This window comes from Lachnellula hyalina (assembly GCF_007821495.1).
Source record: "Lachnellula hyalina strain CBS 185.66 chromosome Unknown contig00001, whole genome shotgun sequence".
In the NCBI taxonomy this organism is placed as follows: domain Eukaryota; kingdom Fungi; phylum Ascomycota; class Leotiomycetes; order Helotiales; family Lachnaceae; genus Lachnellula; species Lachnellula hyalina.
In genome coordinates, this window is record NW_022157115.1 from 482,499 (window position 1) to 506,361 (window position 23,863).

Consider the following 23,863-nt stretch of genomic DNA (forward strand, 5'->3'; position numbering starts at 1 on the left):
CTCGCAACTCGCAACTCGCGACTCGCAATGAGGGACTTGCGTATTCTTAATTACTGGAACCAAGAAGGGCGATGAGAGCCGGTGTCAATAGTGTATAGCTTCATTCGGCAATTGTCGAATAATGTGTGGGAAGAGCAGTCAGTCCATACTGAAACCCCCGAAGAAATTCTACGTGGCGGCTGCACTGCCTAGCTCAACACTTCTTTATTGATTGTATATTATTTGACTGTATGTTTGGGACTGTATGTTTGGTCAGCAGATTGAGACAAAAGCAACAGACAATGACGAACATTTTGGATGCGCGCGAGAATGGCACACAAGACGATTTGATTAGAGTACCTAAGAGTGTTCTCGAAGAGACTTCTCGGACGCTCTAACTTTCAACTTCGAAATCCGCGTGAAGGCAATACTGGAGCAGAGAAAAAAGACAAATGAATAGGTCCGGATAAGCAAGTTATGAAGAAAAAACGAATGAATTGACTAGATCAACTTCCTCAGAACGGAGGTAAACAATATGCTCTAAACCGACCTTGTCGAACTTGGTCCAATTGCTCCATGCTTTTTAAATCCACACCAACCAGCTTTTACATAACGATGTCGTGGACTCTGGGGTATCATTGAAAACAGCCTACGCCTTCTCCCCCCTCGCCACTGCCTTCTCAGCCTTCACGCTCGCCTTTTTCTCATCCCTCTCCTTCCTCTCAGCCCTCCATCGCGGCCCATACCTGATAACCACAAACAACATCGGACTCAAGAGCACATATATCAAAGCAATTAGTGTATAACTCCACCCCAACCCCATCGCGCGCGTCATCGGCAGAATCAGCGCCGTCGCCCCAGCCCCAAGCAAACACCTAATCAAGTTAAACGCTGCCGTTGCCGTACCCGCAATACTCGGATTGATATCTACAATGAGAATAGAGATCGTCTGCGTAGCTGCAATAAGCGTATACCCCTGAAAGAATAGGATTATGCAAGGTCCAGCAAGATGAACGCGGAAATGCAGGATCCAACCATAAATAATAGTGCAAATGCATGCGAGGAACAGCATGGGTATAGCGACCTGCAATCTAGCCTTCTCAACAGGAAAATGACTTAGATCCTGCTGTCTGCTCTTCGTGACCTTGATCCCCACCCGTCTCCCCTCGCGGAACCAACTCCAGTCGATGATTTTTCCTTGGACGAATGCTGCGAGTAGTGAGCCTCCGGCTATGGGCAAATACATGAGCCCGACTTTCAGGTCATTGAAACCGTAGATGTCTTTGAATTGTGAGGGCATGCCGGATATTACGGCATAGAAGCCCGCATATACAACCCCCGCATAGAACAACACCAAAAACCCCTCCTTCTCAAACGCAACGACCAGCGTCTCGAGTGGATTCGGGAACCTCACCTTTCCACGCTTCTTGGCTAGCTCATCTCTCTTGCTATAATCTGGCTTTCCAAGCCCGGCCTTGACGCGCTTCCGCTCATTAATGACATTCATGTAAGAGCGGTTCCAAGCCGGGGGAGGCACCGTGCCGTCGTCGACGATGAGGCGGCAGGTCTCCGGCATGAAGAGGAGCATGGGGATGAAAAATACGGCGGCTAGGATGGCGAGGAACCAGAAGATCCATTGCCAGCCTGCGTATTGCGAGATGATGCCGCCGAGGATGGGCCCGAGGGAGGGGGCGAGGATGCCGGTTAGGGAGGTTATGCCGATGTACATACCGCGTTCGGCGGAGGTGGCGACATCGGCTACTATGGCGTTTGCGAGCGCGACTGTCCCGCTACTGCCGCCACTTTGGACCTTGATGGTTGTTAGTTTTAAAGATCGAAGGAGGGGGGTGAAAGCACCCACCATACGGAGGATCAGTAGAGCGACGTAGTTGTTTTGCAATGCAAGGGCAATATCCGCCGCAATGTATATAACAAAACAGATAATATATGCCGGCCTCCTACCCGCCGTGTCTGAGAACCCGCCAATAAATGCTGGGGCTATGGCTTGCAGAATCTAAAAGTTGTTCAGTCAGCACCCAAGTTCACTGATCGGCCCAAGGGAAATAGACAGCGTACCATGTAAGTAGTCATAGTCAAGTTAATCTTACTCGAGCTAACATGCAAGTCCTTGGCCAGAGTATTCAGCGCAGGAAAGTAGATCTATCAAGGGGTTAGTTACTTCTTTGAGCCAGAGCCGAGAAGATAAAAACTCTTCGGTAACGAAAATCAAGTGAAGGGACAAAATAATGAGTTGGTTACCTGGGCAGTAAAAGGAGAAAAGAAAGCACCCATGGTGGCAGTCAATACTATGAAACGCTTTTCCCATAGTGTGTAGGAACTATAGGGTTTTTCTGATGCGGATGTATCTTGACGGGTGAGAGGGTCTGCTGGTGGGAGACCGGTCGAGCTTTCGGTGACGGCAGTGTTGTCTTTAGGAGGAGATCCATGTTCGGAGCTGGAGGGAGTGATTTCTTGGGGGAGGGGAGAATCTGGACCGCGGATCGCAGATACTTCGTCGTTTTTCCACTTTGCCTCGCTTGGTCCAGGGGTTCTTGTACCGACTTGCTCGTGCTCTTTGGTGTCATCACGTGCCACGTCAGCAGACGCGTCATGCCCCTTGTTCAGCTCCATTCTTCTCTATCTGAGAAAAGAGAGCTGCAATATTGAGTGTTCTGGACGTGATGGTCAAAAAAAGATAATAGCATTCCAAGGTCTAGAGTACACATAGCTTTATTCGTCTTCTATAAATTGAAGACGGAGCGTGATCGGCAAAGAATTTGGAGATAAGGTTGTATCTCCGGGGATATGGTATTGTGGATTCTTCAATCACCGCCTTCAATGAAGACAATATATTGCAATGGTTGCCTTAAGGAAATGAACCTGTGGATTGCAGAAGTGATGCCTGGTAGTGACTCATCTCAACTTACGCTTGACATACAAGTAGCTTTCATCCAAAGCTCAACGCAGAAGACAGTATCGTACCTGATTGAAGACTAAGACACGAATGATATCAGACATAATAAACTTGATTGTTACAGTCCGAAAACCTTGCATTTTCGTATGGCAAGATATCTGCGTATGCCCATTACATTCTTCGGAAATCATCAATGCTTCATGTCGAAATCAAACAACCAATTTGTCCAAGATCATCCTAACACCTACTCCCTTACCAGCACCACCGTCCAGTTCATCTAGTTGCACTTTTGCCCTCTCCATGAGTGTGCTAAGAACTTTCCTGCAGTATTCTAAACTGCCAGTACTCTCCATATACTGCACCGCGTATCTCTTCACTTGCTCATCTTCCGTCTTCTGCTTCAGAATATTCAACAGCTGCATGTTCTCTGGTTTTGCTCTGATGCTGTGGATGATGGGGAACGAGAATTTGCCTTCAGTCAAATCTTCACACATGCCTTTGTTGACTGAATATTCGGGTGAGGAGATGTTCTGGTAGTCGTCTCGGATTTGGAAGATGATGCCCATGAGGTTGACAAGAGGAACGCAATCCCTTTGACTTATTAGTTAGATGTTGGAAAGTATGGGCTGGTACATACTTGAGGCTCTTGCTTTCAGCTTGCATTAACTTGATCGCTAATCTAAAAAGACCACCGGTCTTATTACCAACCATTTCCAGATAATCGTCCTCGGTAGGACAAGTCAACGTATCCCTCCAGAACAGATCCATTCCTTGACCACGATGCAGATTCAACAACTCCTCGGTATAGATGTTGATTGCTTCCGGATTGTTCAACTTGGTAAGTTCCTGGAGAGCTACAAAGTATACATAATTGGCCGAATTGATTGCTTGGGCAGTTCCAAAAATGCTGTGCGCAACTGGAAGCCCGCGCCGTAGCACTGAAGAATCTTCGACGTCGTCTACCAGCAGCGAAGCAGTATGTAGCATTCCCACAACATTTTTGATAACCTCCAAACTCTCTAGTGGTACTTCCAACCATTCGTTAAACGCGGCGATCAGCTGCGATCTAATATTCTTTCCTGGCTGGGCCATCAAATATTCGTAGGGCCCCATCAAGATCTGGTCCTTCTGTGGAGACCAACTGCTCTTTCCGGTAAACGCCATGTCGCTCTTGTTGTATCTATCAGGATCCGGAGGAGATCCACCAGCGTGTTGTATAGATGGATTTATAGAGTTTGGGTTTGCGCCAGAGTACTTCCTCTGGCTTATCCAATCACCTTCAGCAACGGGTTTCAAGACTGCCTTAGGAGGGGTGTGGTTTAGGCCATTGTGTCCCGTCGAGGAAGTCCGTGGTGGGATGACGTTTGGTGATCGAAATTGATCCATTATTGTCAAGGGTCCTCGGTGAGAGAGGTTGCGCTGGGGCATATGTATCCTCCTCCCATCCACCTCCGTTGCAGGATTGATCGAAGGGTCAGCGCCAGGCTGCAGTTTTGGCTGCAAGCAAGCGGCGAAGGCACCAGATACAGCAGTCAGATTTGAAGACGCGGCTCCACCGTTCTTAACGCTTGATCGCGGGGTTTGCAAGAAAGCAAGCGAAGCGGGGCAAAGGCTTGAGAGTGGGACGAGTCTATAATTGTCGTGAAAGGTGGCTGGTCAGGTCGGTGGTGTACCTCGACTAGCTTAATGGCGATGTTTGTACGTAGCCCTACTGCCACGGACTATTCGCCAGGAGAGGTAAGTGAGTGAGTGATTCATGGCGAGTTTAGAGGTCTCGATCTTGACAGAAATCTAGCCTCCATAAATCAAGAGTTACTGTACCTTAGGACCCGTCACAAGTGTTACTTGGTTTGGCGAATTTCAAGTAGTTTGCGTTGTACGGTAGATCAAGCTACCCGTCGACCAGCTCACCGTCAAGAAGCTAGATAAAGGGACTGTTTCTTAAACTCATGCTGTCAGCTCCTTCACATGCAAAGGGAGGGGGCAGCTGACAGTTTGACAGGCATCATGCATACTTTCCTCGGATACAAGACCAGTCTTCTCGATGTTGAGCTCGCATTCATGCGATTTGTGTAAGATGTAAGATGATGTTGGAGTATTGACTCGTTAAAGTTTCGTTAAATGTCTCATCATTTGGCGGGGTCACACGTACAGTAGGGATAACGGGGGTGAGATAAGATAGTAATGCGATCTTTGTTTTTGAAGCGGATATACTTTATCCAAAGAGTAATAAGGTAGGTTGGCAGCATCCTCATATCTACAATATTCTTGTACTGTACTGTACTGTAATCAAAAGCCCACGCACGCATTCTGCGCAAAGCTGTTACAGTATCTGCGCATGCTTTGCTTTGCTTATCGCATCTTATCTGCAGGTCCCCCCGGATTTGCTTTCTGCCACTTTTCATTCACCGCCTTCTTAACTAGGCCCTAGCAGCCTCGGTTGTCATCGTCGTTGCCATGCCATCTTGATAGCTAAAAACTGGCTATAATGGAGGCATTATGAGGACCAAGCTTCACGTCAGGCAAACAAAACAAAACAACTAAACTCTTCATTTCGCCTTTCTTGTATTAACATTTGCTCGGCGTATTCTTCTCATTTCCTCAGGCGTTGCGAACTGGCCGGTATCATTTTTCCAATCGCAATCGCAGTCCCAACATCCAAAACAAAACAAAAACAAAACAATAAAAAGCCATGGAAGCACTACTCTCCCTCTCCTTCGATAACCTCTCCTCCTACGACCAGGGAAAGATCCGCAAGGGACTACGCCAAATCGATGGTCTCCTCGCAGAGGTCTGCCTTTCGTCGGCCTCGCCGAAATCCGCTGCTGAGAAGCGTCGTTCTGTTATCGATCCGGGCAAAGAACCACCGCCATTGAAAAAGCTGGGTGAGCTGGGTAGCGATCCGGCTTTCAGAGAATTCTTCAAGCTGCAGGATGGTTTTGAGTGGAATGTGGCTACGCGATTGATCAATTGTTTGGACAGGTTGTTGGGCAAGTCGAACGATGGACAGAATGATCTATTGATTATCCAGACGCTCGACCTGCTCCAGGGAATTATGCTATTACATCCGCCATCGCGGAATCTATTCTCGACAGAATCGCATATGAATGTATATTTTCCTCTGTGTGCCATTATATGATTAGCATAGCTGACTTGCGCAAATAGCAACTCCTCGATCTCCTAGAACCAATGTGGTGTCCAGCAATCCAGTCTACAACAATCATCACCCTCGTCTGCGCCCTCGTTGATACCCCTCAAAATACCCGGACATTTGAAAACCTCGAAGGTCTACTTGCAATTACATCAGCCTTCAAATCGCGCGAGACCACGCGAGAAGTCAAGATGAAGCTTGTCGAATTCCTATACTTCTACCTCATGCCCGAAACACCCTCTATACCCTCGGCAAACGGTACCCTATCCGTTCCCTCCATGCTGCAGCGAAGTCCAAGTAAGCTGGCCGGAGCTTTTGGCCGACTGGACACTGCTGCAAGGAAGCGTGCAGATAGTGAGAGTGGAAATACGAAGAGTACGGCGGAGAAACAAGAGCTTCTGGGCAGGTTTTTGGATGGTGTGAATGACCTGGTAGCGGATTTGCAAGAAGGACATGCATTTGGAGGTGAAGTGTAATGTTATTTCATTTTGTTTGATGGTATAGACGGAGTTTGCTTTTGGTCGCGACTGGGGCGTTGGATGCATCTGCATTTGTATGGTATGGAAAATGGTCGATTAATTGAGGATATGGAGGCTGTTTTTGTAATATTCGGATCAAGGCGTTATCCAATGGCCTTTGTCAGGGGCTTAATTAGGATTGAGCATTATCAAGGCAATTCTATTGCAGGATTTGAAGGTCCTTCTTTTTTCTGGTAATTAAAGACTCCAGATGTGGTGACGTTAGATTGACTTCTCGAATCAATCTCAACTGGAGCCGCTATATCGTTCGGGCTTTGGGGTAATGTCGGTACACCCCTATTAGATCCGGGGCTCATTGCGGCTGAGTGTTGATCTTCGGTGAAAGGACCCGATTCCGCAGCCGGTCCAAAGTAATCCGAGGGTTGACCTCGACCAGGAGATGGCCTCCTTACTGGCCCTCCATTCATTCCACCGGAACTTTGAGACATAGCAGGAGGACCAAAAGCCCCCTCACTCTGTCTGGCGCGGTGTCGGTGAACCAGGAAGAACCACATCACAGTTGATATGATAAGTAGAGCACCAAGCGAGACTCCAACTCCAATGCCTGCCTTTGCTCCAGTAGAAAGCCCTTTACCCTCAGACGGCTTGGGCACTGCAGTAGCTATCAAACCGCCCGAGCCCGTCCTCGTAAGCATCGCCGACCCAGTAGCAGAGCAGAAATTCCCAGTCCCAGAAGTAACACATTGCTGTCCCAGGCCACAACATCCTCCCCCCAGGGAACTCGCGCACGAAAACTGGTTCGCAGCTGAGCATCCGCTGGGAATTGTACTTACACTTACAACGGGATCACTGGTAGGTGCCGCGGTAGACACACATTGGTTCGCGCCGGTCTGGCACATCCACCCGTAAGGACAGCATCCTCCGCCCAGCGACGAAGCGCACGGGAACTGGCTCGTACCAGTACACTTTCGTGGACAGCACGCTTGTGTTGGCGTCGCCGTTCCGCTATTCGTGACCGTCGTGGTGCATATATAAGCTGATGACCCGCACTCGATACCGCAGTTCGATCCAATGGCGCAACATCCAACGCTGCCCGTTGTGTTTATGATGCAGTATTGCGAGTTCGGGCAGCAGGCGTCGGTTTGGTTCACTTCCACGCCTAAACAGTGTCAGTCGCATGCTTAATCTCAGATGAAAAAGGACGAGTCACAATTGTGCGAATTAGCTTGAGCACATTGCCCAGCGTCTCTCCCTTCCAGTCCTCCTAGATACTGCCGTGGACCGAGCCCAGCAGGCATGTCCATTGCTCCATATTGCGCAAATGCCGTGTTCAGCAGCGAGAATGCGATCGCTACCAGTAGAAAGTGTCGTGCAGGCATTTTGATCGAGGATCTATTCCAAGCAGCTTTGCTCTACGGGTATTGGGACATCTGCTCCTTTTACAAAAGCGCGATTGATAATTCCAAAAAAGGTATCGATGAATGACTGAACAAAGGAAAGGAAGTAAAATCGCACAAGGGCAACAGCTTGCTAAGCTACACACCACCCCACCACAACTCCTTTGTATGCACAGTAATTGCAAATGCATCGCGGAAAGAAGAGAAAGGTGTGGCTCCTTGCATCCTTGCCAGCTCTTCTCAGCTTACGAGAAGCCGCACGAGTTCCCGATTCGTGGAGCTTCATGGATAAAGGAAGGGAAAAGTGTCTAGCTCTGCAAATCTCCTGCAGAGGCTGAGGCTGCATCCTCTGATCCCACCATCGTGGTTCTTTGTCAGTTGCTGTTTTTGGACAGCCCGCATGGACATGCTCGGAGAGGTGTGGTTTTGATGAAGCTCCAATTGGCGGGTGCTCGTCGGAAAAGAATATTCTGGCGATCCGTTATGCGAGATGCGGCAAGGGGTCTTCTTGGCTTAAGATCACCGGATGATTCTAGATTTGTTTTCCGAGTTGATTACTTCTCTTTGTACTCTATTCTGATGTTGTAAATCAGGGTTTGAAAAGTGGTTGGTCGTACTGCATAATAATTGGTCCTTCCTTCGCTCGAAAGTAGCTTATAACCCTAGTACAGTATAAGCCTCTAGAATAGCAGGACTAAACCAATCTTAAAGTGAGACTTCTCAAGTTCTCAATTAGAGCCCTGTCTCTTTCTACTAGACTATACTTGCGTAAGCCGCGAGTAGGTTTGAGAGGAGACCGCCTGGATTATTGAGTAGGCATTGGCCGCTTGAAACTATTAAAGTGATAAAAGAGGATGTAGTTCGTAAGTTCGTTGCTTTTATTTCTCTATCTATAGGTCCACTTTTTGCCCCTGTTCTTCACATAATATCTCCCAGAATACTCTTCAAATTCTCCTGAACACCCACCTTCTGAACACTCGTCCCATTCTGCCATCCCTCTTCAAAATCCAGCAGCCTCTTACTCAACACCGTAGCATTGTAATTTACAAACGGCACCTCAGTCAAATACTGCCCAAAGATCTCCCACCGCGGTATATAATAACCACTGACCAACCCTCCCCAGCTCTTCGATGCGTAATCATTGATCTCCCCATTTGGACCCCACAGCGTGATCTGATTGCGAGCATTATATTCGTAGAAAGACTGTAATGTGGTATTGTCGGTTTGGGAGCGCGCGGCGTTGATCCATGTAGAGAGGGAAAAAGAGGGGTTCGTTAGCAGGACGGAGTCTAGGGTGCTAAGAAGACTAGTGAGGTTCTGGGAGAGAGTTGCGATTGTGGAATTTGTGGATCCCGATGGATATTTGTAGGCTGAGATGAGGGAACTATAGACAACGTTGAAGTTATTGCTGAACACCTGCCTCGTGACATCTACCATATCGTATTGAAAGGCCGGGTTATCCCATAGAGAAGGATTACTCGTTGTCGCCGAGTACATGAGATGCCATGCATCCGTGAGGGTGGATGGATCATATGTCACGGCTGTGGCGTGGTGTCCTGTTCGTCCTAGAATGGCTGTAATATTTGGCGACAGTTCAAAGACGGATTTGCTAACAGCTTGCGTAGTGACATTTGTGTTGTTGTAGACTGTTGTTCGCATCATGTCCCATGCTGTGTATAGATCAGAAGGAATAGGCCCATTGCCGGAGTACCGACGTGTCACCCAGTTGTAGAAGTAGGCCTCAGTATCGATGGGGGATTCCGACCACTAGATCACGGAGAGTTAGTTATTTCCTATTCAGCACGGTTTCAGGAGTAGAGGGAGCCTATGCTTCCAGTTTAGGAGATTTATGGGAGGACTTAGAGCACATAAGACGAAACATAATAGAATGAGGCAGGGTAAAACCAAAGAGCCAGTTATCCTTACAGCTTGATCAAGGAGTAAATCATACATGATCTCATTACCTTCCTGGCCTTCCATTGTGAGCCCAAATCCAACCAATGAGCCCGAACTCGCATTAGCAAGTGCCTCAATTGGATTAATAGTGACGTTCAAGATCTGTCCATATAATCCCATATTTCCTCCATAATCGTGGAGTTGACACCATATCCAAGGCTTGCCGTAGTAGGACTTTACCCTAGCATTGTTCCATTGAGGTTGGGACTCCGAGTACAAATCCAAGACTAACATGTCACTGTTGTCTGAGACTCCTCCTAGATAAGCTTCAACGTTTGGTCCTGTCCAGAACGTAGAGCTGGAATAGAAGAGCCATCCCTAGATATCAAGATCTCGGAATTAGTAGTGCCTAAAACGGGGAGTTGGGGGATACTTAAGGAGACTTATAATTAAAACATTGTTCTCGAGGCATCTAAAATAGGAGAATACCTTCCGGTAAGTTGACTTACCTGCATGAGCCAAATTGCATCTGGGTCGGCGACTTTCAAACTTTTCATGGTGTTATTCGAAACCCCACTCAGATAGTCAGTGGAGTTCGAGAAAGGATCGTTCTCGTTGTACTGATCAAGCGTATAGAAGTGAGTGATATTGCCCAAAGCTTCAGCTTGTTTGGAAATGAAGCTTATCTGCAATTTCTCAAACGCAGGATCAACCGGCTCCAGGAAAGTAACATTGGTATACTGAGTAGAGAATCCATTCCAAGCAGAGCCATTGACAACGGTTGCATTTGGTAGCACTCGGGTAATCGCCATTGGGATGAAGCCAGTAAAGCATGGAAGCACAGGAGTCATTCCCAGATCAACCATACGTTTGGTAATGTTTTTCTGCAATTCGAATTGGTCGTCGATCCACTCCATGGGTAAGTCTCCTCCCCAAGAACCTTGTATATTGCCAAAACGATTCCATGCTTGGAAGGCTGGTCCGCTTAGATAAGTGTTGATTTCGGCATCGTTGAAACCTAATTCTCGGAATGCTTCCACAAGGATCTTCTCCTGCCCGACCCAGGCAAGAGGCAAGTTAACACCCCGTAGAGCTAGCCAATCAAGCTCTAGTTCCCAGTCCTCCCATGTCCAGAATGCAGAAGTGTAAGAGAAAGTGACTATATCAACTGTCAACGAAGGACATGTTGATTTTCAGTGCTAGTTACACCTACCTGTATTGAAATGATACCTCCAAGGAACGATGCTTGAACCACTTATGGGCTGATCCAAGGGAGGCAGATTCGAAGGTTCTGTATCTAAACGACTCCCAATAAACCAAAAAATATCAACATGTACAGTATCTGCTAAATATCGATGCAATCTGTGACCATCTCGTCAGCTGATACGTTTCTCATAGAATTCGAATGTGCTTCACTTACCCGCTCGCCAGTGCAATGGCCGAGTTCCCCTCCACGAGAATCTTTCCTTCCGGCGTAGACGAAATGGTATACTCATCGTTGATATCTCTAATCGCTGTCGAAATTGGAAAAGTCTCATTCCCAGTGAGACGAAACTCAAATATATCTACATGATCTGGGAGTCGTCGTTTTACCAAGTCAAGGATTCCCTGGGTTGATTGTGTTCTCACAGCAACGACTGCTGTCACGAGCCATACCAAACATACGGAGAACTGCATGTTTTCCTTAGCAATCGAAGAGATGAGGTGAGATGTCAAGAAGAAGGGAAGGTCGAAGCATTTCCAGCCTCTATAATTCTTGGCACCAATAACGCCCCTCCCGGACGTGCCAGGAACAACCGTTTATTAGCGTGCCTTGATGCAACGTTGCTGCATTGTGGATCACTATTCTGCGATGAATGGGCAACTATAGACAAGATCTTAAGACAAGGGTTCTCACTATACTCCGTACAGCTAAGTAATGAAGCGAGGAAGCCTTGCTCTGGAAGGCAGGTGGGGTGGGGGTGGTCGCTGGAAAGTGGGGTAGATCTTTAACCGAGTCAAGTCAAGTAGGCATGATTGGCTCCCCTGATTGGTCGTAGTTTTCTGGATGTATTTCGTAGCGTTTGGAAATTGAGATGAGAATGCTAGCGGCAGGAACAATCATTCATGAATATTTAGATATTGACGCTACAGATGAAAGATACAATCTGATTCCAGAGACCGAAGCACAGCAACTAGAGAGTTACCTACACCTTTCTCTCCTGACAATACTTATCCACCTCTTTCTTCAGCGTCTCTCGTTGGACATATAACTTATCCATAACATCCTCACATTCTCCGCCCAACGCCTTGTCACTTCCCTCCCAGACGTCAACCATGGCTTGCATCACTGCTTGCAACTGGTTTGGTAGCCAGGTTACGATCGGGCTTCCACCTGTCGCCACTGGATGAGTTGTCTTCTTCAAGATATACTCGCGAGTAAAGCACCAATGTCTCCATCTAAAGTCACGGACTTGGTTGAGGATGAGCAAATACAGCGCTGCAGAAGATGGATCTTGTAGTGCAAAGGACTTCAAGGAAAGATCGATGGAGCGAGCCTTGACATATTCGAGGAACTCGCGATGGTTTCCTGGGCGGTATGAGCGGAAATCTTGTAGAATAGATGTCAAAGGCGTATCCGGCATTGTGATTTGCAGGAAGTTGTCACAGAGGGGAATCTGTGAACATCGGTCAGCAAGTAGAAACCTATAGGTATAAATGAACTTACCATGCTATCGTTTGCACCAGATTCTCCCCGGAAAGATAGAGGCTCGTCCGAGACACCCTCGTATATGACTCCATTTGGAAACATGGATTGACTAGTAATGCCGAATATGAAAGTTCGGAAAGAAGTGTAATCTCCTGGTTTACTCTTTCCCCACATACCTCGCGAAGTGTCAATTTCAGTCGTCTTGATCTACAGCGGGAGAAACAAAAAAATTTACATACCGTCCATAACCTTGTTGACTTTTGTCATGCTCGATACAATCTTTTCTAGGCCGTCATTGAAGGCTTTGCGATCGGTGCCACTGCAAGCGTCGAGTGCAGAGACAACTCCATCGACTAGGGGCCCTGAGTTTTGTACCATGTCAACGTGAACCAGAACGAATCCGGCCTCGGACGACTTCGGGTCAAGACCATGCTCAAAGGCCCGGATGAGGCGGAGGTTGTCGTATTGCAAGCCATTCTTTGGATCCTGTAGCTGATAGTTGAATAGGGCGTAACTGCCAGCGTATTCCATAAAGGGTTTGAAGCCAGCTCTGTGTAAATGTTAGGAAGTACTGATGATGAGTCAATGGGTTACTCACAACTCAGCACATCTCGATATTGGTAACGATATGACAGCAGGAAGTGTTTGGCGGCCAAGGCCGTAACCCTCACCCTTCATGAATCTCTCATGGCACGGTTCCAGCAAGTAAGCCGAAGCCAGAAATGAATAATCGCGGTAGAGTGCGTTTTGCAGTGGTAGATTATCTTTGTACTTATCGATGGCGCTGGTGAGGTCAGGCAGCTCTTTGAGGACAGTCTCACCCAGAGAAGAGGTTGCCAGGAGGCCTGGAGTACCATCAAGAGTCTTGATAGGCATGCGGGTCAAAATAGACTCGAGCACATCGAACTCTGCAGGTAAGCGGATGATGGGATTTGCACGGGGAAGGAAACCACGGGTGGTGGAAACCATGAAGGCGGGAAGTGTCGTATCTTCTGGTTTGGTGTCTCGAAGGACATTGAAAGAGGATGAAGGGGTTACGGAACCCATATCGGAGGCTTTGGAAAACAACTGAAGACTTAGGGAGGCAGAAAAGGGTAGTTGATGATGTCGATGAAGAAAGGAAGACAAAGAACTTCCACAATCTGGGAGAATTTTTCCTCTTTTATGGATTTGTGGGCGTGGCCGGAATGTAATCCGGCCTTCAAAGTATAACGACTATTTAAAACCCCACATGGAGAATTTGTTGATAAGACCAGCCAGCGTCTGATTTGGCTTTGGGTTCTTGAATATAGAGTGCGTGTCACGTCAGTCTGGAAAATCATACTTGGTAATGATAGGAGAACAAAGGGGAACCGCGTGTACGACATCGACATCAATATCAATATCACTAGTAGCGCGCATTGAGGCTAGAGCCATGTACTATCTTACAGCCTGCTCCCTCAGATAATGCAGTACAAATACTGAAATATCAAACCTAGTCTCATACAAAGTGAACTGTTGTAAGATCTGAGTAAGTGGCTGCAAGAAGGAAGAATGAAGTTATTCGACATGGCCTGATAGATTCCGTAGCACATTTTATTGGTTGTTTGGCCGGATTCATTCCGGCCTCAACTAGGCGGTGGGTCAACACCAAACGAGTTACGAGATAAGAATTGCAAGCTGAGCAGGGAGCGAAGTCAAAACCAAATCACATGAGCAGCTTGGAAATACCGGTATTTGGAAACTCGTAGTTGCTAATTTTTCTGAAGCTCACGAGCTTATATGATCAGCCCGACCAGCCAAGTATGACAAGTCAAGGACTGAACTGCTCAGAACGACCAAAGCTGAGTAAGAGTACCTGCGGTATTGAACAGACAGCCTCAAAGAAATAGGGTCACAAGTATATCTAACCATCCAGACGACTCCTAGAAAATTATCCACTCGATCTGAAGAATTTTCAAGCATTGGCACATTTCGCGCATTCGTGGAAGATTGCCACAAACCGAGAGGGCGGTAGGGTAGGGACGAAGGAAAGCCTACGATAGAGCAGTTGGAACAAGATTCGCAGGAGTTAAACATGGCAAAAAAGAAGAGAGCGGCTCGTCTGGCCTGCTAAGAGAGGGAGAAAATTTATCTATGCCTGAAGGCTGCTTAGACAACGTCGGGTTTGTGAAATAGGCTACGGATGTCTTCTGGCTATCCAATGACCACGACTGTGTATATGAGGGTGAACTTAGAGATACCAAGAAATTCTTGTCATGGTTTTAATCGTCGTTGCAATCGTCTCAAGAATGAAGCTTTGCAACTGAGGTTGCAAGTAACGAAAGAAGCGAAAAGCAGGTGTCTTGATTGAGAAGACAGTCCCACACGTGACGCATAGCTAATATTTGGAGGGCAAGGTATGACAGTCTTACTACTATCTCTTAGTTGAGTTTATTACTGAAAGATAGGCGAAGTGGAACATCATCATGGAATTACGATTCCTTGAGTCTAATTCTGTCATTTTACAAATGTGTATTTGGTGAGTGAGAAAATTGTGTACCGGCAACAAACGATTTTATCAGTGTATTCTATCATGCATCCTGCCAAAAAGGATATATTCTAGCTTATATTTATATCCTCAAAAGGGAAGATGTATGGGGGATATTGTCAGAGCCTTTCTAATCATGTGACCTAGAGTTAGCTGACTAAGCAATGGGGATAACCTCTTCGCATTGCAACCTCTGTATTTAGCTAGCTAACCAACAACCAATGAAACCACCAGTACCATCAAATACGGACCTACACGTGTAGTGAAGTGATCACCTTGTGAAACCAACAGAAGAAGCTTTACAACACTTCCTACACTGCCCTGCGCACATATTGCTTTTTCTCGGCCGCGGAGGTATTAGATGCTGACCCAAGCGCGAAACTTCCATCCTCACAAACCGTATATTTTTCCGGGCTTGTCCAATATTTTTGTCCCCCGCGAGCATCATTCTGCCAGTTAAAAGGATCCGCAACCGTCAGCAACATTGGCCTCTCATCAATCCACCCAGGCCCTATTCGCTCCGTCCTGCCATCGATATCTAGATACCTCTTATAATTTCTAGGCAAGAACCTCCCTGGATGGAAGAGGTTTAGCCATAGTGTGTAAAGCACCATCGGTGCAGCCTCAAAGGCATAGAGATACCATTCATTCATCACAATAGATCCGCAGGATCCTCCGGAACAACTGTGAGTGTATGTCGTGAACGCTTCAATAGCTCGAAACACGCAGCGCAGAAGCACCAGCGCCGAAGTCCCATACAGAGTGATACAAATGACTGTGATATTCCTCGGCAGCATCTGCGCCCTGGCACATCGATAGTGTATCAGTGCCACCAATGAGACGAACGCGCACTCGATAACTCCCTGCAGGACTAGGGAAATCGCAATCAACGTGCCACCATTGATGTATTTTTTTGTCCCGGGGGTCGATTTAGCCAGTTTACCAGCACCCGCGCCGGTCAGGGCTTCAACAAGAGCACCCAGGTAGACGAAAACAATTACCACTCGATCTGGATGGAGAGGAGTATGCATAGGTACATATTGCATTAGCCGCCCAAGAATGTTATACTCGGCTGCAGCAAAAATGGGAGGGCCAGCATATATGAGAATGGTTTGGCCAATGTATAGTGCTAGGTTGAGAGGCGTATGAGAGAAGACCGCGCGTAGGATCCAACCGGTCATGAATACCATGTTGGCATAGAACACAAAGAATGTGACACGCCAAAAACGGTAGCGGCTATGGATCATCAGTCAATATGAGATATTATGGGCCGCTTGGAGCTCAAGTAACTGACAAGTTTTGAAATGCATGGGTTAAGAGCGACAAAGCAATGAGAACAGCGAAGACGATTGGAAGTACTTTGTTGGGTTGATAGGGGGTGTAAGAATGAAGAGGTGTTGTTGGATTATCTGACATTTTGAGGTAAGGAAAGGAGCAATCAAGAAAAGATAAAATTGTTCTTGATAAAACAAACTCGTTGTAGAATATTAGAAAAGTGAACAGGAGGATATTTGCCATTCTTAAGCCATTGCCTCTGTTGAAAGGAAGCGGCTGTTGATACTCAGCCCGTTTGCTAAATCCACGCATCTGCCGATCGGAGGCCAATTATATCAATTTAATAGCAAGCTCTGAACAGAATCAGATATCTTTGAAGTGACACCGCTTTGCAGTTTGTAAATGTTGTAAGCTTCGCAGGGCTGAGCCAGGGGTAGAGCGCTGCGTATGACTCGATACGGTTAGCCTCATTTCTCGTGGCCACCTGGCTCACTCAGCGAATAAGGCAATAACAAGATTGGTGACTTTAGCTCAAGCCGTGGAGCGGCTGAAGCACAAAATGACGATGGATTGAAACTACTGCTGGCTGTCTTACTTCGTACGAGCGCCGCTTAGAACCTGATCGGGCAATGATTGCCAAATAGGATCTTAGACATTCCTGAAACCTCGCAACCAAGAGACACAAATTCACAATGCATATGGATCAGGTGGATTTGATGCTTAGATTAAAGTCTGACCAGAACTTCGCTGTGTCTACCCAGCCTGCTTTGGGACGATACTTCAACATACCAGCTTGATGTGCCATTGAATCAAATGTGACCTTGGACTCAAGAAACCATCCTCGCGGCTGCAAGCAGCCTACTGGGCAAAAGAAAAATATAGACAGACCCTCGACATAAGGGTAGTTGGAAAGGTAATAAAACTATAATATGCAATTGATCAAGATGACTATTTTGCCAACTCAAGTAGCTGCAACCAACATTCTCTGAACCGTCCTGTACCATATAACAGCGAGCCCAGTTGATACCACCTCATCCATCACCCCAGCGTTACTCGTGCTCCGCTCCAGAAGCTCAAACTTGCCAGACTTGTGCGTACTCCAATTCGAAGGGTCGAATTTAGCAACAGGAATCGACTTATCATCGAGGAGAACCAGTTTGAGTTCATCCAGCTTACTCCTGGGCTTCCAAGTCATCTTCATACCACCGAAAGCAGGCGAATCATAGGAATACGGCAACTTGAGCAGTCCAGATGCGGCGAGCTTGATAGACTGATTGTGAATCGTCGCATCGATACGAGTTGATAATGTATGGAAATTAACGGTGGCTATGTTGGTGTTACTCGATGCGGAATGGAGAGTCATATATGGTTTCTTGAGTAGCACTTCGGCGGTGTATAGAACGGAGGTTTTGTCGGAATCACAGATACGAATGCCGTCCCTTTTCCAGCCTTCGAAGTAAACATGTAGAATTCGGCCATCCGACTGTGCTTCACCGACTGCATCAGTCTGGGCTTGCTGAGGATGAGGAGATCCTTGGATCTGTGAAGATGCTTCAGCATCGAGGTTCTGATCTTTCAAGTCCATGCTGTGTTTGATGTTATTGGGAATTCAAGGGGGTATGTTTTTGACTGTACAGTAACAAATGTGTTATGCATAATTGAGCAGGTGGATGACTTCTCATTCTCGAATGACGAGCAGTGTCAGTTAATAAACACATTTGTTTGGAGATCAATTCCTATTCAAGGCAGTAAGCTGAGCCCCTCTGATTCAGCCATTTGGTTGCACAGATGAGGCTGCGGAAGGATGTTGATGTTGGTGGCTTTGCCGCCTAAAATGTGGCTATGGCGCTACTGTAAGGAAACCCTGTACAGTACAGTACCTAGGTACCGTACTCCACTGTACTGTATTTCAACGACTTCTGGTACAACTCCAATCAAAACTTATATCAAGAGGGGTGCCGTCTCGTTTTAGACAAAGTAAAATGAGCACTACCTAACCTTCGAACGTTCTTAGCTTAGCTGGGTAACACCTTAAATGTTTCTCAATAAGTGCTGATTCTTATGTCGACGAGCTACTTAACTGCGAGACATTCCTGATTACCTGTCATCATCGAAAGTCCTCCGCAAGAGAGAGATGCCTGGGGTTCCTTCTGGTCGAGGATGTGAAGCTTGTCGCAAGCAGAAGAAAAAGGCAATTGGAACACCAGTCGTCCACGAAGACATGCTGACTAACGAACCTGTAGTGTGACCAAGTCCAACCACTATGCTCGAGGTGTACACGTCTCCAAATTCCCTGTGTGGGGGCTGGCAGACAGCGGTATAAGTTCACGGAAGACTATAGATCATGGAAGACCAAGCAAACATGTCGGGACTCGAGCTCTTCACGGGACGTCATTCGCATGCCGAGCAATGAGACGATGCTTTTGACTGATGCACTCATTGGGAAATTAAAAGCATCTGATGATCTAAGATATCACTTGACTTGGACTTACGGAATGTATATCCAGGAAATCCCCAAGCGTATCGGCACAAACGAAGCGCTCGACACGGCTGTCGCAGCTCTTGTGAGCGCACATTCGAATTTAGGCTCACATCCATCCTGGGTAACTCCTCCTGAACAACTAAGCAAGTATTTACACGCCCTCAAAACCTTCAGAATGTCTTTGGATGATCCAACGAAAGCCCGGTCAGCGGAGATGCTGTGTGCAATCAATGTCTTATTCATCTGCCAGAGTTTCCTAGGAAGAGGCGAGGCACGTTCTCTGGCTAGAACCGGTCATGGCGAAAGAGCGGCGCAGATTTTGAAGACCCGAGGTTATTATGACAGTCAGGATGACTTCGAATGCCAAATTATATTTTCAATGCGTGGAGCAGTGCTTGTTGAAGCGCTTTGCAACCCCAGGATTTGCTTCACTCCCGACGAGTGGAGAAGACTTGTGGAAAACAAATTTGACGGAATTACTTCTGAGGGTGTAATAGTTCGGAGCTTGGCAAAAGTTCCAGATATTATACTGCGCGGTAGATCTGCGCTGAAGGAGCAGGTCGGCTTGGAATTGCTGGTAGCTGAAGTAAGCCATCAGTATGTCATATTGAAGGAAATGCTGAGCGAACTGCACGATCTTCTTCGATCCGTCCAGGCACTTGCAGCCACTGCCAACTCGCCATCTACCCTCCCGTTCCCGACTAGTAGCTCGCAATCTGCCATATCGCTCATGAAAGCCCATGCTTACCATCAACGTGTGTATGGTTTGAGCCTTGCCTTTTGCATGGTATTCAACTGTATTCTCAAGGCGCTTGACCCCAATAATACGGACTTGGATATCCATTCCATGAGTTTCTGCAAAGAGGTTCTTGAGCTCGCCGAACAAGCTGCGGTATACCGCCCTCTCGGTGCCAGTTATGTTACTCTGTGTTTGATAGCAGCATATTGCTGTAGTAGAGAAGAAAAGGCAACGCAAGCGGTAATTGAAATAGTCTTGGTTGATTACGCAATGGACTTGCCAGTGGATTTGGGAACTCTGAAATCAGACCTAGAACTCATATCTCGGCGATTGTCTCTTCTCGAACCTTGATCTCCCGAGGTAGCTGCGAAAGAAAGTGCATTGGCTTGTTCTCTCAGCAATAAAGCCAAGGAGCTATTCGAAAACAAGAAACAGTATGGCAAGGGCTAACCAGTGAGCCAACGACAAGTACCAAGCTGGTGCTACATCATCGGTGAGGCTGCTTCAACCAGCTGTCCAGCACAAGACGCTCTGTCTGGACCCAGGTTTGGATAGGAGGATGGGGGTATGATGGACGGAAGCAGGGCGGAAATCGTAGCAGCTACATTTGGTAAGAATTATGTGTTTACACTGCGTCTAGTTATAAATAGTGATCCCTATATTCCGAAATCTGTAGTTGCGAGGTCTGCCAACTTAATTTTATGTTACCAATCACAAGCCCCCTGCAGCAGTCTCGCCAACTCCTCCAACGCTCTCCTATCAACTTGATCAAACCCCTCCACCTCCGCACAATCAACATCAATAATCGCCACCGTCTGCCCTCCCACAACTATCGGCACCACAATCTCACTCTTACTATCCCCATCACACGCTATGTGACCCGGGAATGCCTCTACATCATGAATTAACCTGGTCTAGTAGTTAGTATCTATTTCCACCACCACCACCTTGATTCCAATATCAAACAACTCATTTGGGGGGGGGGGGGAATTATATACAAACAAAACATGTACTCACAACGTCTCCTTCTTACTCGCCGCAGTTCCACAGACACCTCTCCCAAATAGGATCGTCTGACAAGCAACCTTCCCCTGAAAAGGACCGAGGATCAATTGATTTGCACGGCTCTTATCGAGTACGTAGAAGCCGGCCCAGTTTACGGATGCCGAGGGGCTGGACAGGGATTTATAAGCGTGCCAGAGGAGGGCGGACGTGTTTGCCAGGTTACTGTGTCGTGTTAATTAGTCCACGGGGTTGAAGAAACGGAACGGAAGAGGTGGGCGGGTAAGGGGGGGGGACACGGGATTAAGTTTACTTACCAGACCTGAGAGGGAGAAAGTAGGTTAGTGGATTGTTTTGGCAAGGGTCTTGGTTTAAGAGGAAATGAAATGGGGGTGGCTATGTACCCAGTTTCTTTGCCCGTCGAAGAGGGCGCTGGCCTGTTCTAGGACTTGCTTGTATGCTTCCTCTTTCGTTATGTCAGAAGCGAAGTTTGAGGCTTCTGCGTGCACCTGCAACTTGTAAGTGGGAAGTTTTATACGATTGATGAAAGTTTGAAGATTTCATACCATTTCGAAAGCCGTGATAGACCTCCCTCTTCCTCTGAGTTTTATGAAGAAAGAAAGGATGGAGATTACGAAGCAAAACTTCAACTTTCCGCTATGTTCGCCATTTCACGTGATATCAAAATAAATTAAGTGGAAGCTCTGGTCAGTATATTTTGGAGAAGTCAAATCCTCATAGGGCTTACAGCGCTGATTTGGTTATTTGATAAAAGGTTGATGCCAGAAAATTTCATTAGATCATTAAGCTCAATATCTATGCCGATGCTTTTTCGAGTCCTTCGAGTCCATCATATCCTCTTCAACTGTAACAGCTAAACTTGTGGCTCCCAACGCCCTTGAGCCGCCAAGCCGTCTTCCAGCATGATCCCTATTTGCGACTACACCACTCTCCATCTCCACCATCTCGTGCTCAGCATCTTCACTCAACATAGTCCCCTCGATACTCAAGAACCCTCTCTCGCGATCGTGACTTGACTCAATTTCTCGCACTCTAAATTTCACCATACCCTCCACCTTCTCCCCCTTCCCATCAACATAATGCCCCGCCCCTTCCTCCGCATAGACCTCATCTTCCCCATCCCCTTCTTCCCTCTCCTGCACCCCCACCCAATTCCAATCGCTTGGTAGCCGTTTGCGCTCAATACTCGCATTAAAAAGATTCCAGCATACTATGCCCAGATGGCCCTCATTGGATAAATTTACATACCCCTCCAACCAGGCCCCCTTCTCCGGTTTGAAGAGCAAGAACTCGGCAGTGACCCATGCCCAGGACACAGCATACTCGTCGATATTCTGCAGCAGGACATTATCTTCGCCATCATCTCCGAATGGTTTCTCTGACAGGCGCACATTGTGGTAGGAGAGCAACACGCCGGTGAGAGGGGGGTAATAGGTTAGGATTAGGGGCGAGAGATGTTCGGCGCAAAGACCTTCGAGGGGTGTTTTCTGAGAGACGGGCGCGAGTGGGAGGAATAGACTGGAGGTCTGCATGTGGAATGGCGAGACATTCTCCGGTACCTCTAGGATGGAAGCTGTGGTCGGTTTGTCGGTTTTATGTTTCTTCGATGTCGATTTATGCCCGCCGTCTTCCTTGTGGTCGCGTTTCCGTTTCTTTTCGCCGTGGGTAGTTGATTTGTGTTTCTTTTCCGACTTTGATTTGTGCTTCTCGACAGCCATGGCGGAGGTTGGTGTTTCAATTGACATCGCTTTGGATATATTTCGCGGGAAGCTAGTTCTTGCAGTGAGGTTGAAGTTCGATCAAAAAAATTAAGAGTTATTGCATGCACCAAGGTGGGGCAGTAGAACCGCTAGCGCCCGCCTGCATGTTATCTGTCCTCGAGGTTGGCGCCTCCTTCGCGGGATAGATTACATGTACTGTAGATATTTGTCGGGGAAACACATTCTTTCATCTTTCACCTTCTTTTGCTTCATTGCTGCATGAATTTCCTTGCATCTATTTTGGAAGGTTGAGATAGCTTCCACAATGTCTGCCAACTTACTCTCTCTAGCTGGCTGGACATTTCTACCAAATGTACGTATCGCCTCTTAGTATATATAGGATTCATAACTGATGAAACTCTACAGCTGGTAACAGGATGGGTCCAGTCCATCTTCTACGGAATAACGATTCGAGCCGGTGATCCCAAACCACAACCCGGGTCTCCCAAATTTATGCTGCACCGCCGGCGCATCCACATCATGGTAGTATCCGCCTACCTCCTCTACACAATATACGAAGCAGACTGGGAGATCCGACGAGCCTCCGACTTTTACCAAGACCTAGGCATCCCACACAGCTCCACGGAGCGCGATATAAAATCCCGTTTTAGACGACTGGCAGCAATTTACCACCCCGACAAAGTCTCCGCCTCCTCTCCCTCCTCAGAAGGCTACTTTGTCCACCTAAAAACCGCACAAGACACCCTCCTCAGCCCAGCAAAACGCTTCGCATATGAGCGGTTCGGCCCCGACATGCTGTCCTGGCAGCGTTGCGCCAGCATACAGGATTATGTGCTACACGGCCTGCAAAGCATCCTCCCCTACTACGGGGTCGCCGCTCTCGCCATGTACATATTAGGCCTGCTTGGCTATCTAGACTGGGGCAAATACTGGCGCTGGTTGACAGTCATCTGCCTCTGCGTTTTCGAAATCCATGCCGTTACACGCCCATATTTCCCAGCTGTGGCAGCGAAACTTATAAACCCTCTCTTAACAACATTCACGTCTCACCCGCCCTACCTCCCCTTCCAACTCATCGCACTTTGCAAGAAAATGAGCGTCACGCTCTACATCGCATTCTCTCAAATCGGACCTTTGCTAGAAACGCCCAACACGGTGTCTTCCAACGCGAATGCGGAAGTAGCGCTGAGGCAGCAGATGGATCGGCTGGACGCGACTGCCAAAGCGGCGGAGTTTGAGACGACGAGATTGATGGCGATGGAGATGAGTCCTTTTATTGGGGATGAGCAGGCGCTGACGGGACTGAAGGAGAAAGTCAAGGAGTGGTTGGTGCAGAATACTATTCGGAATGATCCGGAGGTTCGGGATGCGGTAGGGAATTTGTTGAAAAGGAGACGACCGGATGCGCCGGCAGGGGCGAGGGGGAACAGATAGTATTTAGATATGTATTGTGTTTGTTATAGCATAGCGTTGGACTTTTAATAGAAAGAGATTGTTGAACCATACCTACCTAAAGGTACCGTCGTCTTATTGAGCTCTCCTACCATCGACAATCAATCAAGAGCCTTAGCTAAGCAAGTTGCATGCCTCTTGAGGCCCTAGAGGACGC

General features: G+C 47.4%; 9 protein-coding genes across 9 annotated transcripts; 2 read left to right on the forward strand and 7 right to left on the reverse strand.

Annotated features, from left to right (window-relative positions):
• Positions 1 to 628: 628 nt before the first annotated feature.
• Positions 629 to 2,610, reverse strand: ITP1_4 (Itaconate transport protein; the record flags this gene model as incomplete). The annotated part of the gene is made up of 4 exons (XM_031145151.1): positions 629 to 1,789; positions 1,841 to 1,993; positions 2,056 to 2,139; positions 2,239 to 2,610. The coding sequence occupies 4 exons, from the start codon at positions 2,608 to 2,610 to the stop codon at positions 629 to 631; spliced, it is 1,770 nt and encodes a 589-aa protein (XP_031009842.1).
• A 492-nt stretch (positions 2,611 to 3,102) lies between these two features.
• On the reverse strand, positions 3,103 to 4,279 carry GGS (Geranylgeranyl pyrophosphate synthase; the record flags this gene model as incomplete). The annotated part of the gene is made up of 2 exons (XM_031145152.1): positions 3,103 to 3,484; positions 3,531 to 4,279. The coding sequence occupies 2 exons, from the start codon at positions 4,277 to 4,279 to the stop codon at positions 3,103 to 3,105; spliced, it is 1,131 nt and encodes a 376-aa protein (XP_031009849.1).
• Positions 4,280 to 5,585: 1,306 nt separating this feature from the next.
• Positions 5,586 to 6,520, forward strand: cdc14 (Cell division control protein; the record flags this gene model as incomplete). The annotated part of the gene is made up of 2 exons (XM_031145153.1): positions 5,586 to 6,002; positions 6,059 to 6,520. The coding sequence occupies 2 exons, from the start codon at positions 5,586 to 5,588 to the stop codon at positions 6,518 to 6,520; spliced, it is 879 nt and encodes a 292-aa protein (XP_031009850.1).
• Positions 6,521 to 6,711: 191 nt separating this feature from the next.
• On the reverse strand, positions 6,712 to 7,902 carry LHYA1_G000160 (uncharacterized protein; the record flags this gene model as incomplete). The annotated part of the gene is made up of 2 exons (XM_031145154.1): positions 6,712 to 7,682; positions 7,734 to 7,902. 2 exons carry the CDS (start codon positions 7,900 to 7,902, stop codon positions 6,712 to 6,714), a joined length of 1,140 nt encoding a protein of 379 aa, XP_031009935.1.
• Positions 7,903 to 8,838: 936 nt separating this feature from the next.
• Positions 8,839 to 11,493, reverse strand: NAGLU (Alpha-N-acetylglucosaminidase; the record flags this gene model as incomplete). Its single annotated transcript, XM_031145155.1, has 5 exons — positions 8,839 to 9,687; positions 9,847 to 10,194; positions 10,326 to 10,975; positions 11,030 to 11,178; positions 11,237 to 11,493. 5 exons carry the CDS (start codon positions 11,491 to 11,493, stop codon positions 8,839 to 8,841), a joined length of 2,253 nt encoding a protein of 750 aa, XP_031009959.1.
• Positions 11,494 to 12,002: 509 nt separating this feature from the next.
• On the reverse strand, positions 12,003 to 13,552 carry Ido1 (Indoleamine 2,3-dioxygenase; the record flags this gene model as incomplete). The annotated part of the gene is made up of 4 exons (XM_031145156.1): positions 12,003 to 12,473; positions 12,524 to 12,681; positions 12,745 to 13,055; positions 13,104 to 13,552. 4 exons carry the CDS (start codon positions 13,550 to 13,552, stop codon positions 12,003 to 12,005), a joined length of 1,389 nt encoding a protein of 462 aa, XP_031009934.1.
• Positions 13,553 to 15,325: 1,773 nt separating this feature from the next.
• RTM1_1 (Protein RTM1) lies at positions 15,326 to 16,430 on the reverse strand (the record flags this gene model as incomplete). The annotated part of the gene is made up of 2 exons (XM_031145157.1): positions 15,326 to 16,250; positions 16,309 to 16,430. The coding sequence occupies 2 exons, from the start codon at positions 16,428 to 16,430 to the stop codon at positions 15,326 to 15,328; spliced, it is 1,047 nt and encodes a 348-aa protein (XP_031009933.1).
• A 3,784-nt stretch (positions 16,431 to 20,214) lies between these two features.
• On the reverse strand, positions 20,215 to 22,278 carry YKL069W (Free methionine-R-sulfoxide reductase; the record flags this gene model as incomplete). Its single annotated transcript, XM_031145158.1, has 5 exons — positions 20,215 to 20,419; positions 20,528 to 20,737; positions 20,830 to 20,834; positions 20,917 to 21,021; positions 21,385 to 22,278. 5 exons carry the CDS (start codon positions 22,276 to 22,278, stop codon positions 20,215 to 20,217), a joined length of 1,419 nt encoding a protein of 472 aa, XP_031009962.1.
• Positions 22,279 to 22,558: 280 nt separating this feature from the next.
• Positions 22,559 to 23,688, forward strand: dnaJ_1 (Chaperone protein DnaJ; the record flags this gene model as incomplete). The annotated part of the gene is made up of 2 exons (XM_031145159.1): positions 22,559 to 22,606; positions 22,660 to 23,688. The coding sequence occupies 2 exons, from the start codon at positions 22,559 to 22,561 to the stop codon at positions 23,686 to 23,688; spliced, it is 1,077 nt and encodes a 358-aa protein (XP_031009961.1).
• Positions 23,689 to 23,863: the final 175 nt, after the last annotated feature.